The following is a 21,417-nucleotide window of genomic DNA, read 5'->3' as shown; positions in this document are numbered from 1 at the left end:
TTTAAGATTAAGATTTTTAAGTTAGGCTTAAGATTATGCCATGCTTAATTCAACTGAAAATCCCATCTTCCTATACACGTCATTATTTTTATTATGTCCATTTTTTTTCCACTGACATGACTGAGAAACAGTATGTCTTGGGGACGTGTTACACAATAAAAAATAAGTTGTACATTGTTTAAGCATGTCACTCTTACAAGTTATTTAGTTTGTCTAAACAACTTGTTTTTTTTTGCAGGATTTTCTGCATTTATTGAAATAATATACAAAACAAATGCTTGAGACATAATATAGCATAAAGTACATAACCAAGTGACAATCTTATATGTAGTGACTGTAGAAAGACGTGAATACATTATATATATATATATATATATATATATATATCAGGAATGCGAAACAAATTCACGAGTAATGCAGTTTTTGTAATGCCAACAATTAAGTTCTTTTATTACCAAGATGCTTATATATATATATATATATATATTGAGTAAAATATGCAGAGGCAAACTATATATAGCAGCCAAAACTAGTGTTTAAAACCTTGAGAACGTTGTTTAGATTTGAACAGTTTGTTTAAAACTCTTAAGAACTTGATTAAAACTTTATATAATTATTTTTACATTTTGACATTTTTATAACGAAAATTCAATTTTGTGATAGGTTTTAATATTCTGATAATAATATATTTCACCGATCTCTCTTTTTCTTTCAATTTCCTGTTTTTTCTTGGTCGTGAATAATTGGGGGCAAGAGCCCCCAATTAAGCCTCCCCTCCATCTGTACGCCACTGCCTATCTATCCAACTAGTAGTAGGCGTAGCATATAAAATTGTTTTTCTTGTTCTAAAGGGGAACGCATAAAGCAGGTCATTCTCATATGAAAGGGGCGCAGAACACGTTCGTGAGGGGCAATGATACGAGAAAGGGCACCTATTAGAAGACTAGAAGACAAAACGGAACATTCTCAGGTATGAAAGGGGCATAGAACACGTTCGTGGGGGTACTTTACTTTGAGTAAATGGGGGACTGAGTCGAAAAAGAGTACACTGTAAAAACTGTGGTGTTAAAACTGACACCAATTATTGGTGTTAATAGAGGACCACACCCTGAGGTGTTAAAATTACACCCTAGAGATTGAACATAACACCAAAGAGTGTAAATGTAACAACCAAAGGTGTTGTAATAACACCCATAGGTGTAAAACTACCAAAAATTTAATACCGGTGTAAAATAACTGGTGTGGTCCTCTATGTACACCGGTTAACACCATAATTTTTGTTGTGCACTAACAAGAATTAAGACAAGGAGCACTTGCTCACAAATAAAACGGGTCCTTCTCAGATGAAAGGGGCACGTGAGGGGGGCATTTTGCTTGTGTAAAAAGGGCACTCTTTCAGTGCTTCAAAAAGTGCCCCCCCCCCCCCGGATCGCCACCCCTGGAAGAAGTGATAAACCCCGTTTTGAAGGGTATCACTGGCACTGAACGTTGGTCACTTGCGAATATTATGCGAGTATGTATTTATTTTCAAGAGGCTGCGCGGTTCGTCGAATTTACCCCTTCCGATGTTACCGGCGTCGAACAGAAAAAGACTGGTGTACAACCACGTCTTCACTCTTCACTAGATGTTATTGAACTTCCGAGGTCGGTATTTTGGATTTTGAGCAGGCAGTCCAATATAGGAAATGCTGATCACATCTATGACTGATTTGTTCATGAAAAACCATTTTAAAAGAAGTGAGTGAGCCTTGATAACATAACAATGAAGGGTGAAATAGAAATAGAGAGCTAGCTCCCAATGAAGAAAAAAAAAAACGAGCCCATTGTCATTGTCAAGCTTGATCCAAAGTGTGTGTCACTGTTCAATCACTGGCTGAATAAATAATCGGCATAAACTGAGCAGACAATAGAAACTGTTGACAATAGGGAGTCGAATATTAGGTTGATAAACATTCATCTCGGACACATGCATATAGCTCGTCTATTGTGAAGAGTCTTGTTATACTCGTTTTCAATTCGGCTCGACCCCCTACTATACCATTGTCGTAGGCCTATGATGCAACGCATGCACTTGTGATCGGCGGAACGTTATTGATTTGATATCATTCAGAGGGAAGGCTGTATATAAAAATCATCATGTTCTGGGTACCTATCACCGTGCGATTATGACCTACGTGTTAATCTAGTATTGAATGGACTATATCGGGTTTTTTTAGTCTGGGAACAATATCTGAATAGACTCGACTAGACCGTGAAGGACGCAGTTTAATCTCGGACTTCCAGTGCTTTTTAATGAGCTATGAGCATGAAATTGTGGGTAAGTTACTATATTCTTCATTTCATATAATCTAAAACACGCAAGGATACCCTGTGCCTGTACAATCTCTAATATCAAAACGTATCATCAAGCACAAGAGCCTGCTTTCGCAACTCGCATAAGATAAGGGGCATGTTTCATAATCAATATCAGTTGGTTCAACCGAATGCCGAGAGTGTGTCGTTAACATTTTTCTTAGAAAGTCATGAAATCATTGTGTCATGTAAAATAAAAAAACTCACTGTCTTCTAAGACACCAATAATTTTGTCTACACGATTTTCGCAACTCTAAGTCTATGTTATTATAATCTATAGTAACATTTGATTTCATATAATGTACGTTATAGCATAGGATAGATAAAATTGACCACGTAATCCACTTAAATTCTGCCTGTTTTTTTTTTGTTGGTTTGCTTGCTATTGTTATGATAATAGCAGGATTCTTTTATCACCCTCATCCCGCTAAATAAGAGGTATAAAAATGATTTTATTTTTAAAGTCTTGTAAAGATCACATTGTCCTAACCCTATGAACTATCTACTGAAGATAGCGACCTCTTGAACTTGAAGATAATTTTGTCATGAGAAAAAAAATGTAGATTGGATATATTACAGTTGGCAAGATGGGGGTGAATCCAGAATTATTTCAATAAAATCATAATTAGAAATACATCTTCTTGATTTCGCTTGTGGGTTGGCGGATTTGTTCATAACTGCACTATTTTAGAAATTCATCCAGATCCAGAATCGAACTAGTTTAGATTATTCATAATGTGAAAGTATACATAGAATTAACGCAGGGTTTTGTATTAAAAAAAAGTGAAGATTTGATGATAGGATGGCAGGATGGGTCATGAACATTGGCGGCGGAAGCCAATAAATTTAGGGGGTGTCCAACTGAAATTTTGGGATGGACACATGTAAAAAATAGGACAAGCGCCCCAAAAAATTTTGAGAAGCAAAAAAAAAAAAAAAAAAAAAAAAGGTCATCAACAACAAATTTAGGGGGGACCATCCCCCCTCCTCAAATTTAGGGGGGGACACGTCCCCCCCGCTTCCGCCGCCTATGGTTAAAGTCCTATTTTTGAATTTCATCGACACCGATGTTCATTTATAACTCAAACACTTGTAATTATTACAAACATTATCCATCATTTCCAACTCATTCATTGGATAACTCACCTTTTCAGTTCCTCTTTTCGCCGTCCTAATCAGTGCCTCCTTTCATTGTGTTTTCCGGTGGTGTTGACATCTAAATCATCGGAGTTTGTAAACACTTCGTTTATTCTAAATCGGGGCAAAAAGCGTAACGCCTCAAAAACAAACGTGACGCGTATGAGGACTCCATTAAGTTTATATTTATGATATCCTATTTTTACACTCGGTGATTTCTGTCGTGCATGGTGGAAAAACAAATAAAATGGGCTGTCCTTTCAACGTTGCATGACACCATTCATGGGCGTCGATCCATTTTCCAGATGGGGGGGGGGACAAAATCCTGAATCAACTTTCCAAAGGCAAAACAAAAAAACTCACACACACATTATGTGTACGTATATATACATATATTATTATGCGCACACACACGCGCGGGCTTAATTATATTATTATTACCATCCTGGCTTTAGCCTCGCAGCCTTTTACAGTGCGATGGCATTTCAAGGAATAAATTCCTGCCAGGTACCCATTTACCTCACCTGGGTCGAGTGCAGCACAATGTGGATGAATTTCTTGCCGAAGGAAATTACGTCATGGCTGGGATTTGAACCCACAACCCTCTGTTTCAAAGTCCGAAGACTAATCCACTGGGCCACAACGCTCCACAACTATGTTCTCTTCATCCATTTCTTTCACACAATATTCAAATAAAAGATGTGCCAAAGCTGTTGTACAGTTACATGTATAACTTCACACATATATGTATATATAATGTGGTGCATATCCCTCCATGAACGAATCGCTTTCATAGAAACAAATCTTATGGTTTCGTCATCCATGTCACCCTAGTTCCATATCATTCGATTTTCGACAACATCAGAAACTAATCATAAATAGGTTTATATTGCATGCTCCTTGTTTGTATACAAGTCTAATCCAATCAAAATTCCAACATCGCCGTTCAAACTTCAAAAGATAGGAGATTTGAATTCTAATGATGAAATCAAGATGTGATAAACACATATCAAGACCCATAATCCTAACAAAAATTTGTTGAAAGTGCAAAATATTCGTTTGAACATGTTCAAAGTGTAAACATAACCCATGGAGCGTGATATAATGCGATTATAAGGATGAGAAGTGGCGAATATACTCGGATATCAATGAAAATGTAAAGCAAATATGTTCGCGTAATCGAGTTTCCAATTATCGAAATCCTAAATTCATGACCTGTAATTTCTAATTGTAAAATGCCATTAACATCGTTTTTGTAGTCAATCCAGTCCGGATAAATAGATTGCTCCATTTGAAACTCGAAATTGTAGAGATAACAAACGAATTTCCCCAAAATCAAAATAGCATATCCTTTTAAGCTGAAGAGTTTTTGAGAAAAATTATTCAATATCGAAGTTGAAATTTATAAGTTAAAATTAAAGGCTTCTTGAGATCAAAATAACATATTTTTCAACGAAAAGGGTTTTGAGAAAAGATAAGATTAATAAAACTGTTCATTATGTATATCAGTCGATTTTAAACAACACCAGAATCTAAAAATAGATAGGTTTATATTGCATGCTAGTTTGTATACAAGTCCAATCCAATCAAAATTCCTACATTGCCGTACCTAATTCTGTTTAGACTTATGCGGGATCGCGATACTTCCGGAGCATCTAATAATGAAAGATTAACAACTTACAAATTTCACAGGAGATAGTTTTATACAATATTTAGTGTGAATTTTAATATTTCTTGTAGTTTACTTCATTGTTTGGTGGAGTCGAGGAAGATATAGTGACATGGGAAGGATATGGAAAGCAGAGGTGGTTTGCTAGATCACTCTCACTTTAAAAAAATTGAGTTATCGTGGCCATAAAAGTAAAATTGAATTATCTGATCAAAGTTTTGGCTCATGAGCTGTGATTAATACAGAAGCATTTTATAGCACATTTTTCACTTGACCTCGATTTATTCAGCGATGTTAGAGCAATGCTATGAATTATTGACAAAATAATGCATGAAATGTCCGTGATAAACACCCCAATTTTACGCTCCATTTAAAGAGAATGTGGCCATGATGAACAAATAATAAGCGAAACATTTAAAGAAGAAAAGATGCACATCAAGTAATACTGTACGAGATGCTGGCTGTCAAATCTTTTCTATATAGTTTGGTAGTGGTGTAAAACGTAATAGTCCGTGTCGATTGTGATTCATTTTAAGTCGTTTCATGCCCCATTTCAACTGAATGATTTTTGCAATAAGTATTTTGATAATGATTTTATTTATATCATTTCTGTATACGGCATCCATCGAAAAATATTTGGGACAGCTGATGAATATAGGTATTTTTTGTCTATGTTTTGAATAGTATATGCGTTGGATTGTTTGTTTGTTTTTTGGCAAGGATGTCGCTATTTTTGCTGGAATTATCCAGAGAAAATAATGACACTGGTCACTATATAGCTGTTTGATTGTTGATTATACAGAAGCTATATGTGTTTCTGTATAATTTACTTATTCCGAAATCATATCAATAAAGTGTTTAGAAAAGGAAATGCGAAAATGAGATGCATGTAGAGTCGGAGTAGATATGTTTATAATTAACCAATGTCATGGCAGTGTATACTGCTAAACCAATGTCTTGCTATCTATCCATCAATTTGCCTTTGATAAGCACTATATACCCTTTATTGTTTATGATTATTTTGTGTTTTTTTCACTCTGCTATTTACAAAATAGAATATTTGGGAGGAAAAAAATATTGTTTCACGTTTCAACAAAACTCAGTATTTGCTCCTCTCTCTCATAGCTTTTTTTTCTTCAACTATATTGTTTGAGAGCACGTTCGAGTAAAGTGTATTTACCTAATCAACAAACATACCATCGTGATGAAATGACAGGTCCTCAATATTGGCGCCCTTAAACCCCTTACTACAATGGAGAGAATTTTCTATTTTCTTACACACGAACATCTACGTTCCAAATTATATGACCCACCTTTCCATTAGCTCATTGACTTCTTTATTCCGTAAAAAAAAAAGCTCACCCCGCCGATATGCGCCCATGCACTTATTATTTTTTTTCATTTCTTTATTCTTGAGGGAAAATTTTTATATTTTACTCTTTTTTTCATCTATTTTTAAACTGAAAATAAAGTTGGGAATTTACAAGGTGCGATCGACTATCGATCTTTTCTGCTCTTTTCTCATTTTCAATTATCAATACTGAATCTACTATAAGCCGTTACAACAAATTTCCTTCTAATTCTTCTCTAAACCCATATTACATCACAATAATTTTATATTTTAGGAGTAAATCATTTTTCCAACAAATGTACTTTTTCAAAGCTTTCCAAAGCAAAGCTCACTTCTTAATTATTATCATGATTTTACCGTAATTATTTTTGTAATTTCTTGATTCTTTTGTAACATTGCTTTTTGTTGATTTTATGTGTATTTTTATGCTTTTTTGTAAAACATATGCCAGTTCAGCTGTAACAAGCTGCGATCATTTGTTCTAATAAAATCTTGAATCTCTTGAATCTCCGATTTCCGTGTATCATGCTTGCCCTCGCCCCCAATAAACTTTCATATCGTGTCTATTAAATAAACTACCGACTGACTAACTTGTTTTCAATAGGCATACAGCACGCAAACATTTTGGGGCATGTGACCCGTTTAAAAAAGATATACAGGTACATCAACGTTGTGATCTTCATTCAACTTCACTATCCGGGATGAAAATATTGATACTAACCAAAATAATGTTCATACATCATTTAGACTCCGATGATTCACAAACATAATTATGAAATGAATTCAGACTAAACTGTACCACTAGAGGTATACATTTGCACCCATAATTTCTATACCATACAGAGCCCAATCGGTTGTTCATGAATAAATATGCAATCTAATTTCAAAAGTAAGTCATGGTTACTATAAATACGTTTAGGTCTGGTAACCATTTTGAGATTCATTGAGATAGAACGTAAATAACAATTCAAAGAAATCTACCGAGTCCATCGAAGGGTGAGCTATATGTCTCTTAAGATTCTTTCCCAGACAATAACAACGTTACGCTTGGGATATGGTATACTTTCCTTCACGATTCTTTGGACGGTTGTTTTCCTTCAAAATAACAAGGAGATTCAATCTCTCTCGACCTCGCAGTCCAATGATTGGATCTATATGAGATATACTTGTCAATAAAATTGTATACAGGTCTTGAAGGAGGCATATCTTGTTTATAATCGTGGTTTAGAGGAGACCTGTTGTTCTATCACTCTGATCATATAAGAACACGAAGAAGTGTCTATTTTGTAATGCTGACGATCTGTTGGCCTGAGGACAGAATTAAGTGAAGTAAGTATTAGAAGCTGACTTGATAAAATATATTTATTTTACTAATTTAACTATTCATTGCCCACCCCCTCCCCCTTCTCAGAAGGCAATATAAATTAGCTTATCACATAGGAGAAAGTGAAATCTTTAATGATTATCTCTCTTTGATATCTAAATAGTTACATGGGAAAATCAAGAATTATTGTCTTATCTATTGATGTGTGAAATCATTATCAACTTGTATAGCGCGATTTTGGTTCGGGGTTTCTTATGTATGATTTTTTTCCCGCGTCCAAATTAGTTTTCAGTCAACGGAGCGAGAAGATCTACCTTTATGTTATTATTTTTGGTGTAATTTCATGGGATTTCGTGGTAGGCATATAAGCCTAGATCTATTCGGATTCGTTCAGTGAGTATTTTGACAATTGAAAATAAAACCTCTTTACCAGCTAGGGTGACTTTCGTAAACAGTTTCCTTTTATTTTTTTAATTAGCATGTACGATGATGAGTGGGATGGACACAGCCCCTACACACACTCATTAGATTGCTTGTACTTTTTTTGCGACCACGCCCCAAGAAGGTATTGGTATTGGTAGCAACTGACTCAAAGCAAACGTGCACATACATTGGATTCCCTTAACATCTGTTGATGTTTTTCCTGTACACAACTGAATTTAAACTCTTCCCGTTCCTTTTTCTTTTTTTTTACATTTCTTTACTTAAATCTCTTTATTTCAAACTAGACCAAAAACATCGTTAACATATTGATCCCATTATTGCTAACGAGCTTGTAATTGCATATAAGCCCCTAAGACAAATTCGGCGATGTATTATATTTCCATTAATCTATTTTAAACGTGATTGTGGATCTCTCTTTAAGTATAAGAGAGAGTGGATGAGAGCCGGGGGGGGCTATATCAATGATCAAATTTGCATTTTGATGCAGTGTCCCTTGCACAAAGATCACCATTATAATCGCATGGATATATGTATGGAATAAATGGTACAATCATTTTATATGATCTAAAAGGGCCTTCGTAAAATCATTCTACTTGCGGTCAATGACTTTTTTCTTCTATACTGTTTATTTACAGCTTTTACTTATCTCTGGTTTTGTTATTTTTTTTATACTTGTGCAGAACTCTCTTGTAGAGGTCTTATACTGAATATACTACCATGGTACTTGAAACGGAATAAATAAAAAGATAAATAAGTAAATTACTTTATTAATATTAGGCTCTCATTTTATTCACAGTAAGAAGGCTATAATGTGGAGCTGTATACTCTGTATAATTTCATAATAGTGATACTGGTACTCTCCTCAAGCCCCGAAGGCAGGGGCTTAAATAATATGGGGTTCGATTCCTTTTCTTCCGTGCATGCTCAGCAAATTGACAAGCCAAAAATGGTCATCAGTCACCGAGCCACCCCCCCCCCCCGGATACGGGCTTGACACTTGCTTCAAGGTTTAAAAAAATGATATTGCATTAAACGCCTTGAGAAATTGACTTCAGTATACAGAGGTTTCATTCCTGCGTGTTTTATGAATAATGTCAGAAGTCCTTTTGTACCTTACAACAGTCATGACAGTGTGAGCCACATCGCATTGTTTATGTCTCTTTATTTGATTGCTTTGTTCAATTCAACGTCATATTTGCTTTAAACACCTTAGAAGCACACCTCGCTCCCTCCCTCTCACGGTGCCTCGATAGTTCATAAAACTTAAAAAAAAAGTTATCATGGTTATATAGGCACGGGTTTACCAACGGCTTGGGAATGACGAAATAAATTGATTTCTCCGTCGTTTTGATGACAATATCTAAATATGTCTTTGTTGAAATAGGCAAGTAATGAGCATTAAATCTATTTACACGATTTTTGGTTGTTGCAATTACAGTATTAAAAATCAAACGAAAAGAATGTTATCGGAACACTGAGCCGAATCGGGTTCCCATTTGGCAATCATCTGTTTTACTTGTGAAATAAAAAAAAAAGAGCAACCGTTTCATTCGATCTCCATTTCTATTGAATTATGGGTTATTTCGGTTGACCCTTCTTGATGCACAATATCCATGTTTTGTGAAAAAAATCGTAGTGCCGTTCTGCCTTTACGCAAAGTTTTGCTACCAGGGGGCAGCTTTCACAAAATCGATGAATGGCTTTTTGATGTTTACCCTTACACCCCCCCCCACAACTCGGGAATAGAATAATACCCTGACAGTTTCTTAGCTAATGTACTACTTCTTATTGTATTTAGGTCTGGTACGAGCCTTTGTTTCAAGGTAAAAAAAAACATATATTCTTTGCAATTTTGTACTCGAGTTCCTTCCATTTCAATCTACAAAACCAATTAAAACATTCGTAATCAGCTCAGTCGCTTTGATTTATCATTCAACAGTTTAGTCTTGAAAAGTTTTGCATTGTTTGTTCCCAACAGAAAAAAAATCACTTGGTGCAAAGTGACCCAGATCCAAATTAGACCCTTGACAGACTCTACTCCGAATTGATTCGGCCCTATATCACGGACCAAACTCAAAACCGACGGACTCAGAACTTTACTCAGCGGATCGAAATTCATCTTGTTGTTTTTCCCCACTAAACCAGCAGATTGGTTTATCCGATGTTTTTCGAAAGAGACAACAACAAAAAAGAGGATTAACGTGCCATGCAGGATGCGAACCAGGGATGAAGGAGTTCAACATGTTTTTTCGCCTTGCGTGTGAAAAGTAATACCGCCATAAATGATAACTACTCAAGAGGAAAATGTGATAAATTGAAATATGGCAAATTATGGCGACAATATGCTTGTCGTAGTAGAATAGTTCTTTATCTGTTAGTTATTCATTGTCACATTTTGTTCAATGGAGAGATTTAAGGCAGCCGATACAAAGAGAATCATAAAAAAAGATTGAAGATCAAAGACCCCACACGGACCTGTTTTTCTCATGTTTTCTAATCACTAATCTCACCCCTCTCTCTCTCCCTCCCTCCCTCCCTCCCTCTCTCCCTCCCCCCTTCCTTCCCTCCCTCCCTCCCTCCCTCGATCTATTTTATGTTGTCACAAATCTGACTATATAACGTTTACTTGATTCTTAAACTTTCATGTGTAAAAGGGAATGAAAAGTATGTATTGTTCAATTGTTTTTTGTTACTTCAGACAATACAGAATTTTCTATATAAAAATGAATATCTTGCATACTTTATATCCACTCCCCAAGAATATTCTCTTTTATGTAGGCCATTCGAAGATTATTTGCTTATTCCAGTTTTCGAAAAAGTTACAATGTGTACACGCCCAAGTGGAGTGCAAGTTTTATGTGAACTATGGAACGCTAACACAACATGTAATTTGGACAATAGATTTTATTTTCCAACACCAAGCAGTAACTCTTGTTGAAGTAAAAAAAAGTTTGGCTCGAAATATCGGCTACGCACTGCTAAACACGAAGGACGGGGGAGATACAAGCTTTTTTTTTTTGTAATTGTTTTTATATGAAGTTATGCAAAAAAAAAAATTAAGAAATTTATGAAATGGAACAAAATATATGTTTATGTGAATGTATATGACCCGATCATCAATCATTGCTAGCGTCAAATCGGGTTACATGTATATTACATGTAGGCCTATATATTAAATATATAATGAATGTATATCGATACATCCGAGCATTAAAAATGGGCTTTATTACCAAATTATTACAATATTGCAAGCATTAATTAATAAGCAATTAATATTGTCAGGGTAGCATGACTCATCTGTATATTTCAGTTTTAATCTTATATATTTATTCTCCAGAATTGACACATTGCAAACAGGGAAATCCAAATCAAAAAATGAGGGTGTATTTGCTATACCACCATCGACATTTCGTCATCAATGCCATTTTATTAATTTTGTAATATCTGAGGTGAGGAAATTCGTTATTATACTGCGACCTTGGTTAAGAAAACTTTAATTCGTGATTAGGTAAATAATTTATTGCATTAATCTTCCTTTTGCAATAACCACACAATAATTATTTTCACACGACTTCCTTTTTGTAACAATTCGCAATAAACCACGATAACCGAACTACTGCCTACTCTTATTCCTATATATCAATTGCATCCATTATGGAGAAGTTGATTTTTTTCATATTCATGGTTATTTTGATGGTTTTGATGATATACAATTCTTGGTAAAAACTATAATAGTTGTACTGGAAGAGAGCAATGCAATTTATTAAATAAAATGATCTGAGAGGGTATATTCGTCGAAAAGAAAACACAAAAACAATTCCTCATCAGTCATGGTATTAACCGCAAAAAAGTATATAGCTGACGATTTTTTGTATAGATTTTACTAGTATTTTGTTTTGCGAATTGGTCGGTTAGACTGGTAAATATACATAAAACGATTTGTACATATTTTCACATGCATCAAATATATTTTTAAATTGACTGTTTGTTTTGGTCAAGGAAGTATTTGATAAAAATATTTGTAGTTTTGAAGAATAGTAGGTGAACAATGATAATTGTTAATTTATTTTGTGCAATTTCTATTATAACTGCACATAGGCCCTAGAAATTATATAGCAAACAGAAAACAACGATTAACAAGATAAACAAAAGTTTCTCAATTAATTGAAAACTTTCTTGGAAAAGGTAAGTTTTCAGTTTTGTTTTGAAGAAATCGACATTATAATGAAAATATATTTATTATACACTACTTCTGTTATGACTTATTCATCTATTCTAAATCTATGTTATGAACGGTGTAGCCAAAGTTATGACATCGTTTCCACCAATCTAATATAGATTCACTTCTTCCTTATTACTTCTCCACTGATGATTAACCCCGCTATTGTTTCTCTTTTTATGGTAAATGGCTCAGTCTAGATTGCTAACAATGAAATTGTCCGCATGGAGGAATAAATCGATTTGTCCCAATCGAAATCAGGAAACGTTTACATCGATATGAACGAATTGCGTGTCTGTAAATAAATGAAGACCATTGTTTAACTGGTTCAGGTGCTGCTATCGTAAAGATCAGTCCCATGCAGTCTCTTAGTTTCTCTCATCACTGCATGACAACGAAGAAAAGATATTAAATTTTATAGATTATGCTTGCATCAGTTGGTATGCCTATTAATTTAGCATACACATAAATTATAGTTGTCTACTGGAGTCAACTATTTGCGCTGGTATCACAAAATCAAGTGAATTATAGAAAATGTGAACTTTTTTGGAGAGCGGGGAGTCGGTATAGATACATTGTCACACCTTGTAAGAAATCAAAGGGGAACAAACAAAAATTTATATCTTGGGGATCTGTGTTGAAATTCTCAGTAGTTCATTTTTTGCTTTGGGCCTTTGTTTTCGGTCATCAACCAGACGGTGATAATCTAGGGCATTTGATGAACCCAATGGATCAAAAGCATGATCACAGGGGAGCCGGGATTGGGCTGTTGGGGGTCTCTCGCATTTAGGTAATCATACAATTCGAAAGATTTTAGAGCCTTTTCACACGTGAATCGTGAATCATCATTATAATGAGGATTGCAGTTCGTCTTTAGAATCATCGGTTCTTTCATACGCTCACTCGAAAATTGTGATTTGAATTTGAATTCTTAAGCGAAGGCGGTATGTGCCATTGATGACTTGTCATTCAAAGCACTGCATCTCAAATACGAACTACGATGAGTGCATAAACGTTGTATTATCTACGGACGTGCTTGAAAGGTCATGTAAGCTCCCCCCCCCCCCCCAGAAAAAAAAATGGTGTTTTGGGGGTCAAGCCTTTCACATGCAAAATTATTAACGTAATTTGAGTAAAACTTACATATTTTCCTGGAATTTACCTCCAGAGTAGAATTTGAATTCGTGATTGTGATTATCGTTCGTGATTCTGTGTTTTAGTTTGGTTTCACATGTGCTGAAAATTCGTCATTAGCCTTATTTTTCACATCATCATTCAAATTGCGATATTTTTTTACCGTGTGAAAGGGCGATTAGAGGAAAATAATGAAGGAGGGTACATAATCCTCTTCTCGATCAACCTTTCAGTTTTACCCCGTGGTTCCTTTTCTCTTTTCCATTCTCTATCAATCGATGGGGCACATATTTCTGCACTTGTACCACCCCCATTGTAGTGATCGTCCCTTATACAGCTACATCACTATAAAAAAAAATGAGACCTTTATATCTGCGTCTCTGTTCAAATATTGAAAAGAATATTGTACACTACTTTTAATAAATGTCGACTGACTGAGTCATTATGTGCGTCGCCATTTTTTCCTTCAATTTTATTTAACAGTCCCGCTTATTTCCTCGTCTTTTCAGTTTATGATAATACATTCCTGTGTAAGATATCTGTTGGAAATACGTGCTTTGAACACCCTGCATTTGAGATTGGGCGTTACCTTTAAAACGTCATAAAGTTGCTAGACTCACTGAAAGGAAACATCATTTATGACAAGTTATCTCCCATGGAACAATGCCGACTATGCATGCAACGATGCCCATCCTAACGAATAAAAAATTGTGTTTTGAGTATGCGCATGCGTGCTTGTAGAAGCAGCTCGACAAACAAGGATCTCGTCAGAAATAAATACCAATACTTATTTACTTGAAACTCATACTCAGAAAACTCTGATTTCGTATATACCCAGTTGAAAATTTGCTAATTAACATGACATTTTGGTTGGAACCGAAAGTACATGTAAGGCTGATAACGGAGATGATCGATTTGAATATATCAATTTATTGGTATAAATCTACTGCTTGAATAATAGAGGGATTCCATTTTGCCAACTATATCATATTTATTTTCAATCCTAGGACCAAAAAATAATTTTAATTTGTTTTCACGATCGTTTAGAATTCTTACATTTTTTTCGCATGATGTGACTATTTTGTCTTTAATACTGTTCCCTTTGCAGGATCAACCTCCGGATGAGCTTTCAGATTTAACATTGGCAAGGAAGTGAGGATACCTTCAGACTTTACCATGTCTGTAGTTCTTCTACCCATCTTAGACTCCAAACCAGAGATGAAGAATACCATAAACAACAATGAGCCAGGCACAAGCGACGAGGAGGTCATAATATTCCGTGGATCAGGCCATTCCGACCTGCTCATGAAGGGACTGTGCGATCTCTGGAAGGATAAACAGTTGACCGACATTGTTCTTAAGGTTGATAACAGAACATTCCCTTGTCATCGAAATGTCCTGGCTGCAGTAAGTCCCTACTTCCACCGGATGTTCTGCTCAAACATGCAGGAGAGCAAGTTATCATCAGTGTCTTTGAAAGGTATCAGCGCAGACAGTGTTGCCCTTATCCTGGACTTTGCGTATACCTCAGAACTGTCTTTCACCCAACAGAATGTTCCTCTTATATTGGAGGCTGCAGATATGTTACTTATGACTTCCGTCAAAGAAGGATGTGTGGACTACATGGAAAAGCTTTTGCATCCTTCCAACTGTCTAGGAATCTATACCTTGGCAGAAAGGTTCAGTTGTGACGAACTCGCTGAGAAGGTGTGGAAGTTTTCAGTCCGGAACTTCAGATCTGTCAGGAAGCATCCCGAGATTCTTGATCAGTCATTCGAGATGATTGATAAGTACCTATCCACCGATAATCTTGTGATCTTGGACGAAGAAGAAGTGTTCGAGACGATCATTGCCTGGGTCAACCACAGCCGAAAGATGCGATTAAACTACCTCAAGCAACTATTATCGCACGTCCGTGAACACCTCTTGCCCACAGAGTACTTGGTAGATAAGGTGCTCTCTCATCCACTCTTAACGAAATCGGAATCGCTGTCTATGACCATCGAAGTAACTGCCCGACATCGTGCAGCTTTGAATTACAATGTACCTCGATTACGGTCTCGTTCACGTCGTGTGGTGCTCGTAGTCGGGGGCATCGGCCCGGCCAACATCAAACTGACTGAGGTGAAATACTTCGATCCCGTCGACCGCCGTTGGTCAACATTTTCCCATCTTCCGTTTGACTCTGAGCCAGTATCATGCGTCACCGCGGTAATAGATGATGTTTTCGTGATGGGATCAAGGGGTTCGTTCATTGTCCATCGGGCGGAAGACTCCCAATGGGTTGATCTTCCTAGTCTTCCTCCAGAGCGGGTTCGACATCGGGTGGCGTGTACGTCTTCTGAAGACGGCAATTTATATTTCGTCGGCGGATTCGACGGTGTACAGAGAGTTCGACTGGTGGACAGATTCGACACAAAAAACAACATGTGGCATGAGGTAAGCTCGAGGTTTGAAAGTTTCTGAAACAGGCTTTAAGGAGAATAATAAGCATCGATATCCCCATTTATCTCATAAATTAACATTTAAATTGATATTAAACGTGTTTATCAAACAATTTTCATGTCAATTTGATTGAAACGGATTTTTTTATTACAGATTTTACTGCAACTTTTCTGGATTCATTAAATGCATGCATACCTTACTTTGGCACAAATCTAAATCTAATTTAACATCTCAGAAAAGAATATACCCCCTGATTACTCAAGCGTAATCACACATCACATGAAAATGATATGGAAGTATCTGGAAGAAAATACTCTAGGACAAATGTGTTGATGATGATTTTTTTTTCACTTTAATTGGCAGTTTTCGAGGTGTACTATTTTTCCTGACTTACTCTGTATAAAAAAAATCTTCCTTGACAGTATAAAATCCGTGTAAACTTGTAAAGATTGAACTATTTAAACATTCATAGAAACTGATTTAGACAGAGCTTGGACTCTCGATTCTTCAGAGTAGATTTTAATTTACAAGCGCATGATAACAGAATGAGTGTCGAGATAAATAAAGTCATGCATGGTCTTTATAATCAGAACGTAAAATTGGGTGCCCAAATTTGATGAGGTCAGTGTCACAGATATTGTCTTGAATATGAAATAAATGCAGTATATTTCTTGGGATTCGGTTCATTGTATTTGTTATATATAACCAATACATTTCAAATGAGGCATGGCGTAATAATTCTTATGAAGTCGATATTATAGTTTTATCTATGATGAAACTAAACGACCAGTCCGGCACTGTTGAATGAATGTCATTCTTTCTTTTCAACGAAATTTGATGGGCTGGTTATTCATCCTAGAACACAAAAGATTTTTTCCTGTTTCAATGTCTATCACACCGTGAAGCTTACCACACTACCACGGCCCACCCTTCCTACAATTTTAATAGAGTTGTAATAGCTTCGATGAATTTCAGAATGTATCTGAAAGGATAAATTAAATAGATACTGATAAATTCCGCCAAAAATACTTTGGAGTTTTGTTTTGATAAAGTCTTCAAAGCATGATTTTCTTGGAAACGTCATTGCTGTGCATTTATACATTAACATCCTGGATATGACTCATGACTCTGTAAAGATATTTATTTTGACAATTCTTTGATATTTGACCGCCACATTATTATACGATGCGGTAGCTTTGTTTGGTCGCGTCAGTCGAGTCGATAAACAACAAGTGAATGAAAGATTAATAAAGTTTCCAATTACCAACACTTCCTACCTTTCTGGTGGGACAAAATTTCACCAAAATACCAATCTATGTGAGACATTTTGATGCAAAAGGGCAAGGTGCAAGGGCATCCTTGCGAGATGTTGCAAGTGCAAATCACGAGCTCAAACTTGTGGATAATTCATGTCGCAAGACATGAAAATTAAACATTCCGAGTAGTGTTTGTAATCATGAAAAAGATGTGCATCTAAGTGATTCATTAAGGGAGCGCGAAGCGCGAGCTGTACATTTGTGATATTCCAACCTAAAAATTTGACATTCTAAGCATTTTTTTGTAATCAGGAACAGAATGAGTACCTTACAAAACAATAATTGATGCCAGTACGAAACGCGAGCCAAAACACTGTGATATTCCAACCTGAAAACTGAAAAATTCTAAGCATATTGTAACCATGAAAGGAATGAGTCCCCTTATACTAAACAATAATTGATGCGAGCGTGAAGCGTAAGCCAAATATTTTGTATTATTCTAACCTGAAATGTATGATTTTACTTTAAAAAGGGTATTTCATTTTGAAATATGGCACATTCCATTTAAAAATGCATTTTCCATACTAAGCCATGTTTTGGGTACCTTACTAAACATTAATTGATTCGAGCCCGAAGCGCGATCCCCCCCATGTGATTTTCCAAACATAAAATATATTGTGTTTTACTTTGGAAAAAGTATTAAATTTTTAAAGAAAGTTTACTTTTTTCCTATGGTGATTTTTTTTTTTTTTTTTTTTTGGGGGGGGGGCAAGTGCCCCTGCCCCATCGGATCCGCCGCCCCTGGCATTGACTAATATCACAACAGGGTTGTGCGTCACTTTTTTATGATCCTCTTGCAGCGTTGTTTATTACTTTAACGTAAGCTTCCTCAAATTTAATGATCCATATCTCATGAAAAATTAAAATCAGTGACAGTGCGCCGCGTTTTGGAGCGGTTAGAAACTTTGTTATAGCAAATATTGATAAACACTGTGAATAACACCTTTGTGTCATTATACACGGAGGGTTGATCCATTGTCCCAATTTCAAAGATGTGGTATACAATTGAAAAACAGATTGTTATATCGTGTGAAAAAGATCATATTGATAATTATTAGAATGGGAAATTGGAAATGAAAAACAACATATGTTTCATCACCATGACTTCAAATTGCACAAGAATTATCCTGAATACAGATCAATACGTTAATGAAATAGTTTGATGTTACACTTCAATTTTTTTTCCTCATTACGTTTGCTTGATATTGGCATTTCCCCGCTTCGTCAATGCATTCCTACTCTATATTATATAGATAAAAAATTTGATTATTGTTATTTTCATTAGTTTTATCAATATCGTTTTTCTCATTATTGTTCAATATTGTAGTTGTTCTTATTGTCATTATTGTTACTAATTTTATATTTTCTTGTTGGTACTATTTAACAGCTTGAGCCCATCCCTATTGCAGTCAGCTCACCAAGCACCGTTATCTTCGGCAACAAACTCTACGTCTTTGGAGGCGCCCTTGCAAACGGTACCGCAACCGACCTCGTTTACAGCTACGATCTCGACGACGCGTCCAGTCACCGATCATGGGAGGCTTGTAACCCGATGCCGCACGCTTTCTCCGGCATTACGGCAGTCGTCCTCGAATCCTACGTCTACATCGTCGGGAGTGTGTCGACGGTGGTGCACCGGTACAACCCCGTAGAAGATTCGTGGAGTCAGGCTGAGAACATGGCAGAGACACATGCACTATGTGGTGCGACGGTGTGCGATGGAAAGATCTACGTGATGGGAGGGGAGAACCAACCAAATTCGCCGATCAGTGAAGTCGAGGGCTACGATCCGACCACGAATCGTTGGAGACCGTCACAAAACCTCCCTTATCCTATCAGGTTGCACGGCTGCGCTACGGTCATTAAGAGAATATGATCGTAGCTGGAAGCTCGATTTCTGTGAGCGTTTTTATTGCTCGTTAACCTGATGTCCTTCTGAAACAACTCAATCACAGTCAAATCCTAAAGCGACTCAAAAGCTAATTAGAGAAAGAAGGTTTATTGCAGAAGTCGATCAAAAATTGACAGCTATGTATCGCTTTCTGTCGTGTCTGTATTAGTTCCATAAATCATTTTCAAATTCCATTGATTCTTATCTATAAAATACAAATATGTGAAAAATAAAAATAGCAAACAGATTAATTTACCATGTTTATCACTTTTTTATAAACGTCGTCATTAACGTCACTTTAGCTTGAAATTACATTTGTTACTGTTCAATTTCAATTAATCATTTTGATCACCATGTAGAGGCAATGATGACGTGAATAAATTAGTCATCGGTCCGTCCTCAAAATAAATGAGGCATGTGAAGCAAGTCAATATGACAACCACATCGAGTTGTTCTAATGTCAGTCTTGTGGTTACAATAATTACAATTGTGTGTAGTGATTATCGCTATTTTCATAATTATTTTCATGCATTCTTGTGGTTTTGGTGAACCTCACAGACGTTGTTCGATAGTATTTTAAAATATATAAATATAAATTATTGTGTTTCTCAAATAAGCGTGAATGTTTGATGGAGTTGAGGGATATTTTCATTTATTTTCGGTGGGGAAGCGACAGTGAAAAATATTAGGTATATCATTTACAGTACTTAAAAGGAATTTTTGTGTTTTATCTTCACTTCGTCAGATTAGATTGTGACAGGTCTTCCGTTTTGTTTGTTTTTTGTTTTTGCTCTCGCATGGCTATACTAGCTTCACATGTTCTGTTATCTTGCAAATGACAAAATGTGTATTCAAAACCATCAGATCAAATATTGTATGTATAAGCAGACAAGATGAGTGCATGCATTATATTATTTCATCTATATAGTGCAATGACGTAATTTCAATGACGGTATTTACGCTTTCAATTTCAAATTCACCTTCCAACAACGGTACACATTCAACGAGGAGTAGAAATAATATTAAAAATTCAGCGCTGCATTTCTATTAGTTCGCTTCATAAGTAATTTAATCAGTGCACTTTCGAAATAATGGATGGTTGGGTTGGGACTGAAACTGCATGCCTCCAATTTCCACTAAAATATCTAAAATGTAATTTCATTCAGTCAACGTCTCATCAAATTTCCTTGAATATACATATATATATAAATTATATTTTGCCAATCTGAAACATGAAATTAATAGACGATTTCATTAAATGAAATTGATTTGTGGCCCTTTCTATTTGCCGTATCATAAGTTATACATCAGATGAGTATTTGTAGATACGATGTACTACATGTCGCAAATAATAATTGATATATGTATTTTTATTTAAGAATTAACTGGCGTATATCCAAGCGGCGAACGTATTGTTCAGTGGGATGAACTATTATTTCATCCTCCCACTTGAACACACTCTTGAAATGCTGGGCAACATACGCTTTGGTTTGGTTTGGTTTTATTTAACGAATATAAACAAACACCACACTATCAAATGATTATATACAATAATTAAAATTAACAATGAATGTAATACAAAATTATATCGCAGGGATAAACCCGTTTCAGATTGGATATAAATAGCCAACCTGTTCTTCCCCGGGGAGCCTTTAATGTCCACACAGCATTTTTGGTTAACAAATTTATCCAACTCTGGGTATAGTTTCCAACCAATACTGTGTATTTTTCACCTAAAGCACACATAATTGGTTTGGTTTAAAACTACTCAGAATTTGATAAAGTTTTATTTAATTGTTGTGCGGACAGTATGATACCCAACATTTTTTAAGAGTGTATGACATCATGGATTTAGGCTAATGTGAATCAGACTAAGACCGTGGCCTCCTCAGGTCTTTGGTAATTAAAGCCATATTTCCTTGGACCATAATAATTTTGGACGAACTACAAAGTCGTGTAGAAACTTAACTTTCTATTGGTGTGTTTACCGATTTGTGTATTAATGTAGATTATAACGATACAGCTTTTATAAATAGATTATCATTTATAATATAAGAAATTGATAATAAAGTGATTTTATACTAACTTTTTAATTGCATAAATGTGTTGATCATGTGATTGGCTTTATTGATAAT

The 21,417-nt window shown here is 35.7% G+C and overlaps 1 protein-coding gene across 2 annotated transcripts; it reads left to right on the top strand.

Annotated features, from left to right (window-relative positions):
* The first annotated feature begins 1,856 nt into the window (after positions 1–1,856).
* LOC121416085 (kelch-like protein 24) lies at positions 1,857–21,367 on the top strand. 2 transcript variants are annotated; one of them, XM_041609540.1, is made up of 3 exons: positions 1,857–2,317; positions 14,739–16,069; positions 18,779–21,367. In XM_041609540.1, the coding sequence occupies exons 2-3, from the start codon at positions 14,807–14,809 to the stop codon at positions 19,265–19,267; spliced, it is 1,752 nt and encodes a 583-aa protein (XP_041465474.1). In that variant the 5' UTR covers positions 1,857–2,317; positions 14,739–14,806; the 3' UTR covers positions 19,268–21,367. The 2 variants fall into 2 exon arrangements, with proteins under 2 accessions (XP_041465474.1, XP_041465475.1); XM_041609541.1 differs by lacking the exon at positions 1,857–2,317 and adding an exon at positions 7,571–7,838.
* Positions 21,368–21,417: the final 50 nt, after the last annotated feature.

This window comes from Lytechinus variegatus, chromosome 5 (genome assembly GCF_018143015.1).
Source record: "Lytechinus variegatus isolate NC3 chromosome 5, Lvar_3.0, whole genome shotgun sequence".
Lineage (NCBI taxonomy): Eukaryota > Metazoa > Echinodermata > Echinoidea > Temnopleuroida > Toxopneustidae > Lytechinus > Lytechinus variegatus.
This window is presented reverse-complemented; position numbering and strand designations above follow the sequence as displayed.

Coding starts and splice junctions, on each gene's coding strand:
- LOC121416085 (XM_041609540.1), top strand. CDS start 14,807: ATGTCTGTAGTTCTTCTACCCATCTTAGACTCCAAACCAGAGATGAAG. Junction 16,070..18,778: donor AAAACAACATGTGGCATGAG/GTAAGCTCGAGG, acceptor ACTATTTAACAG/CTTGAGCCCATCCCTATTGC.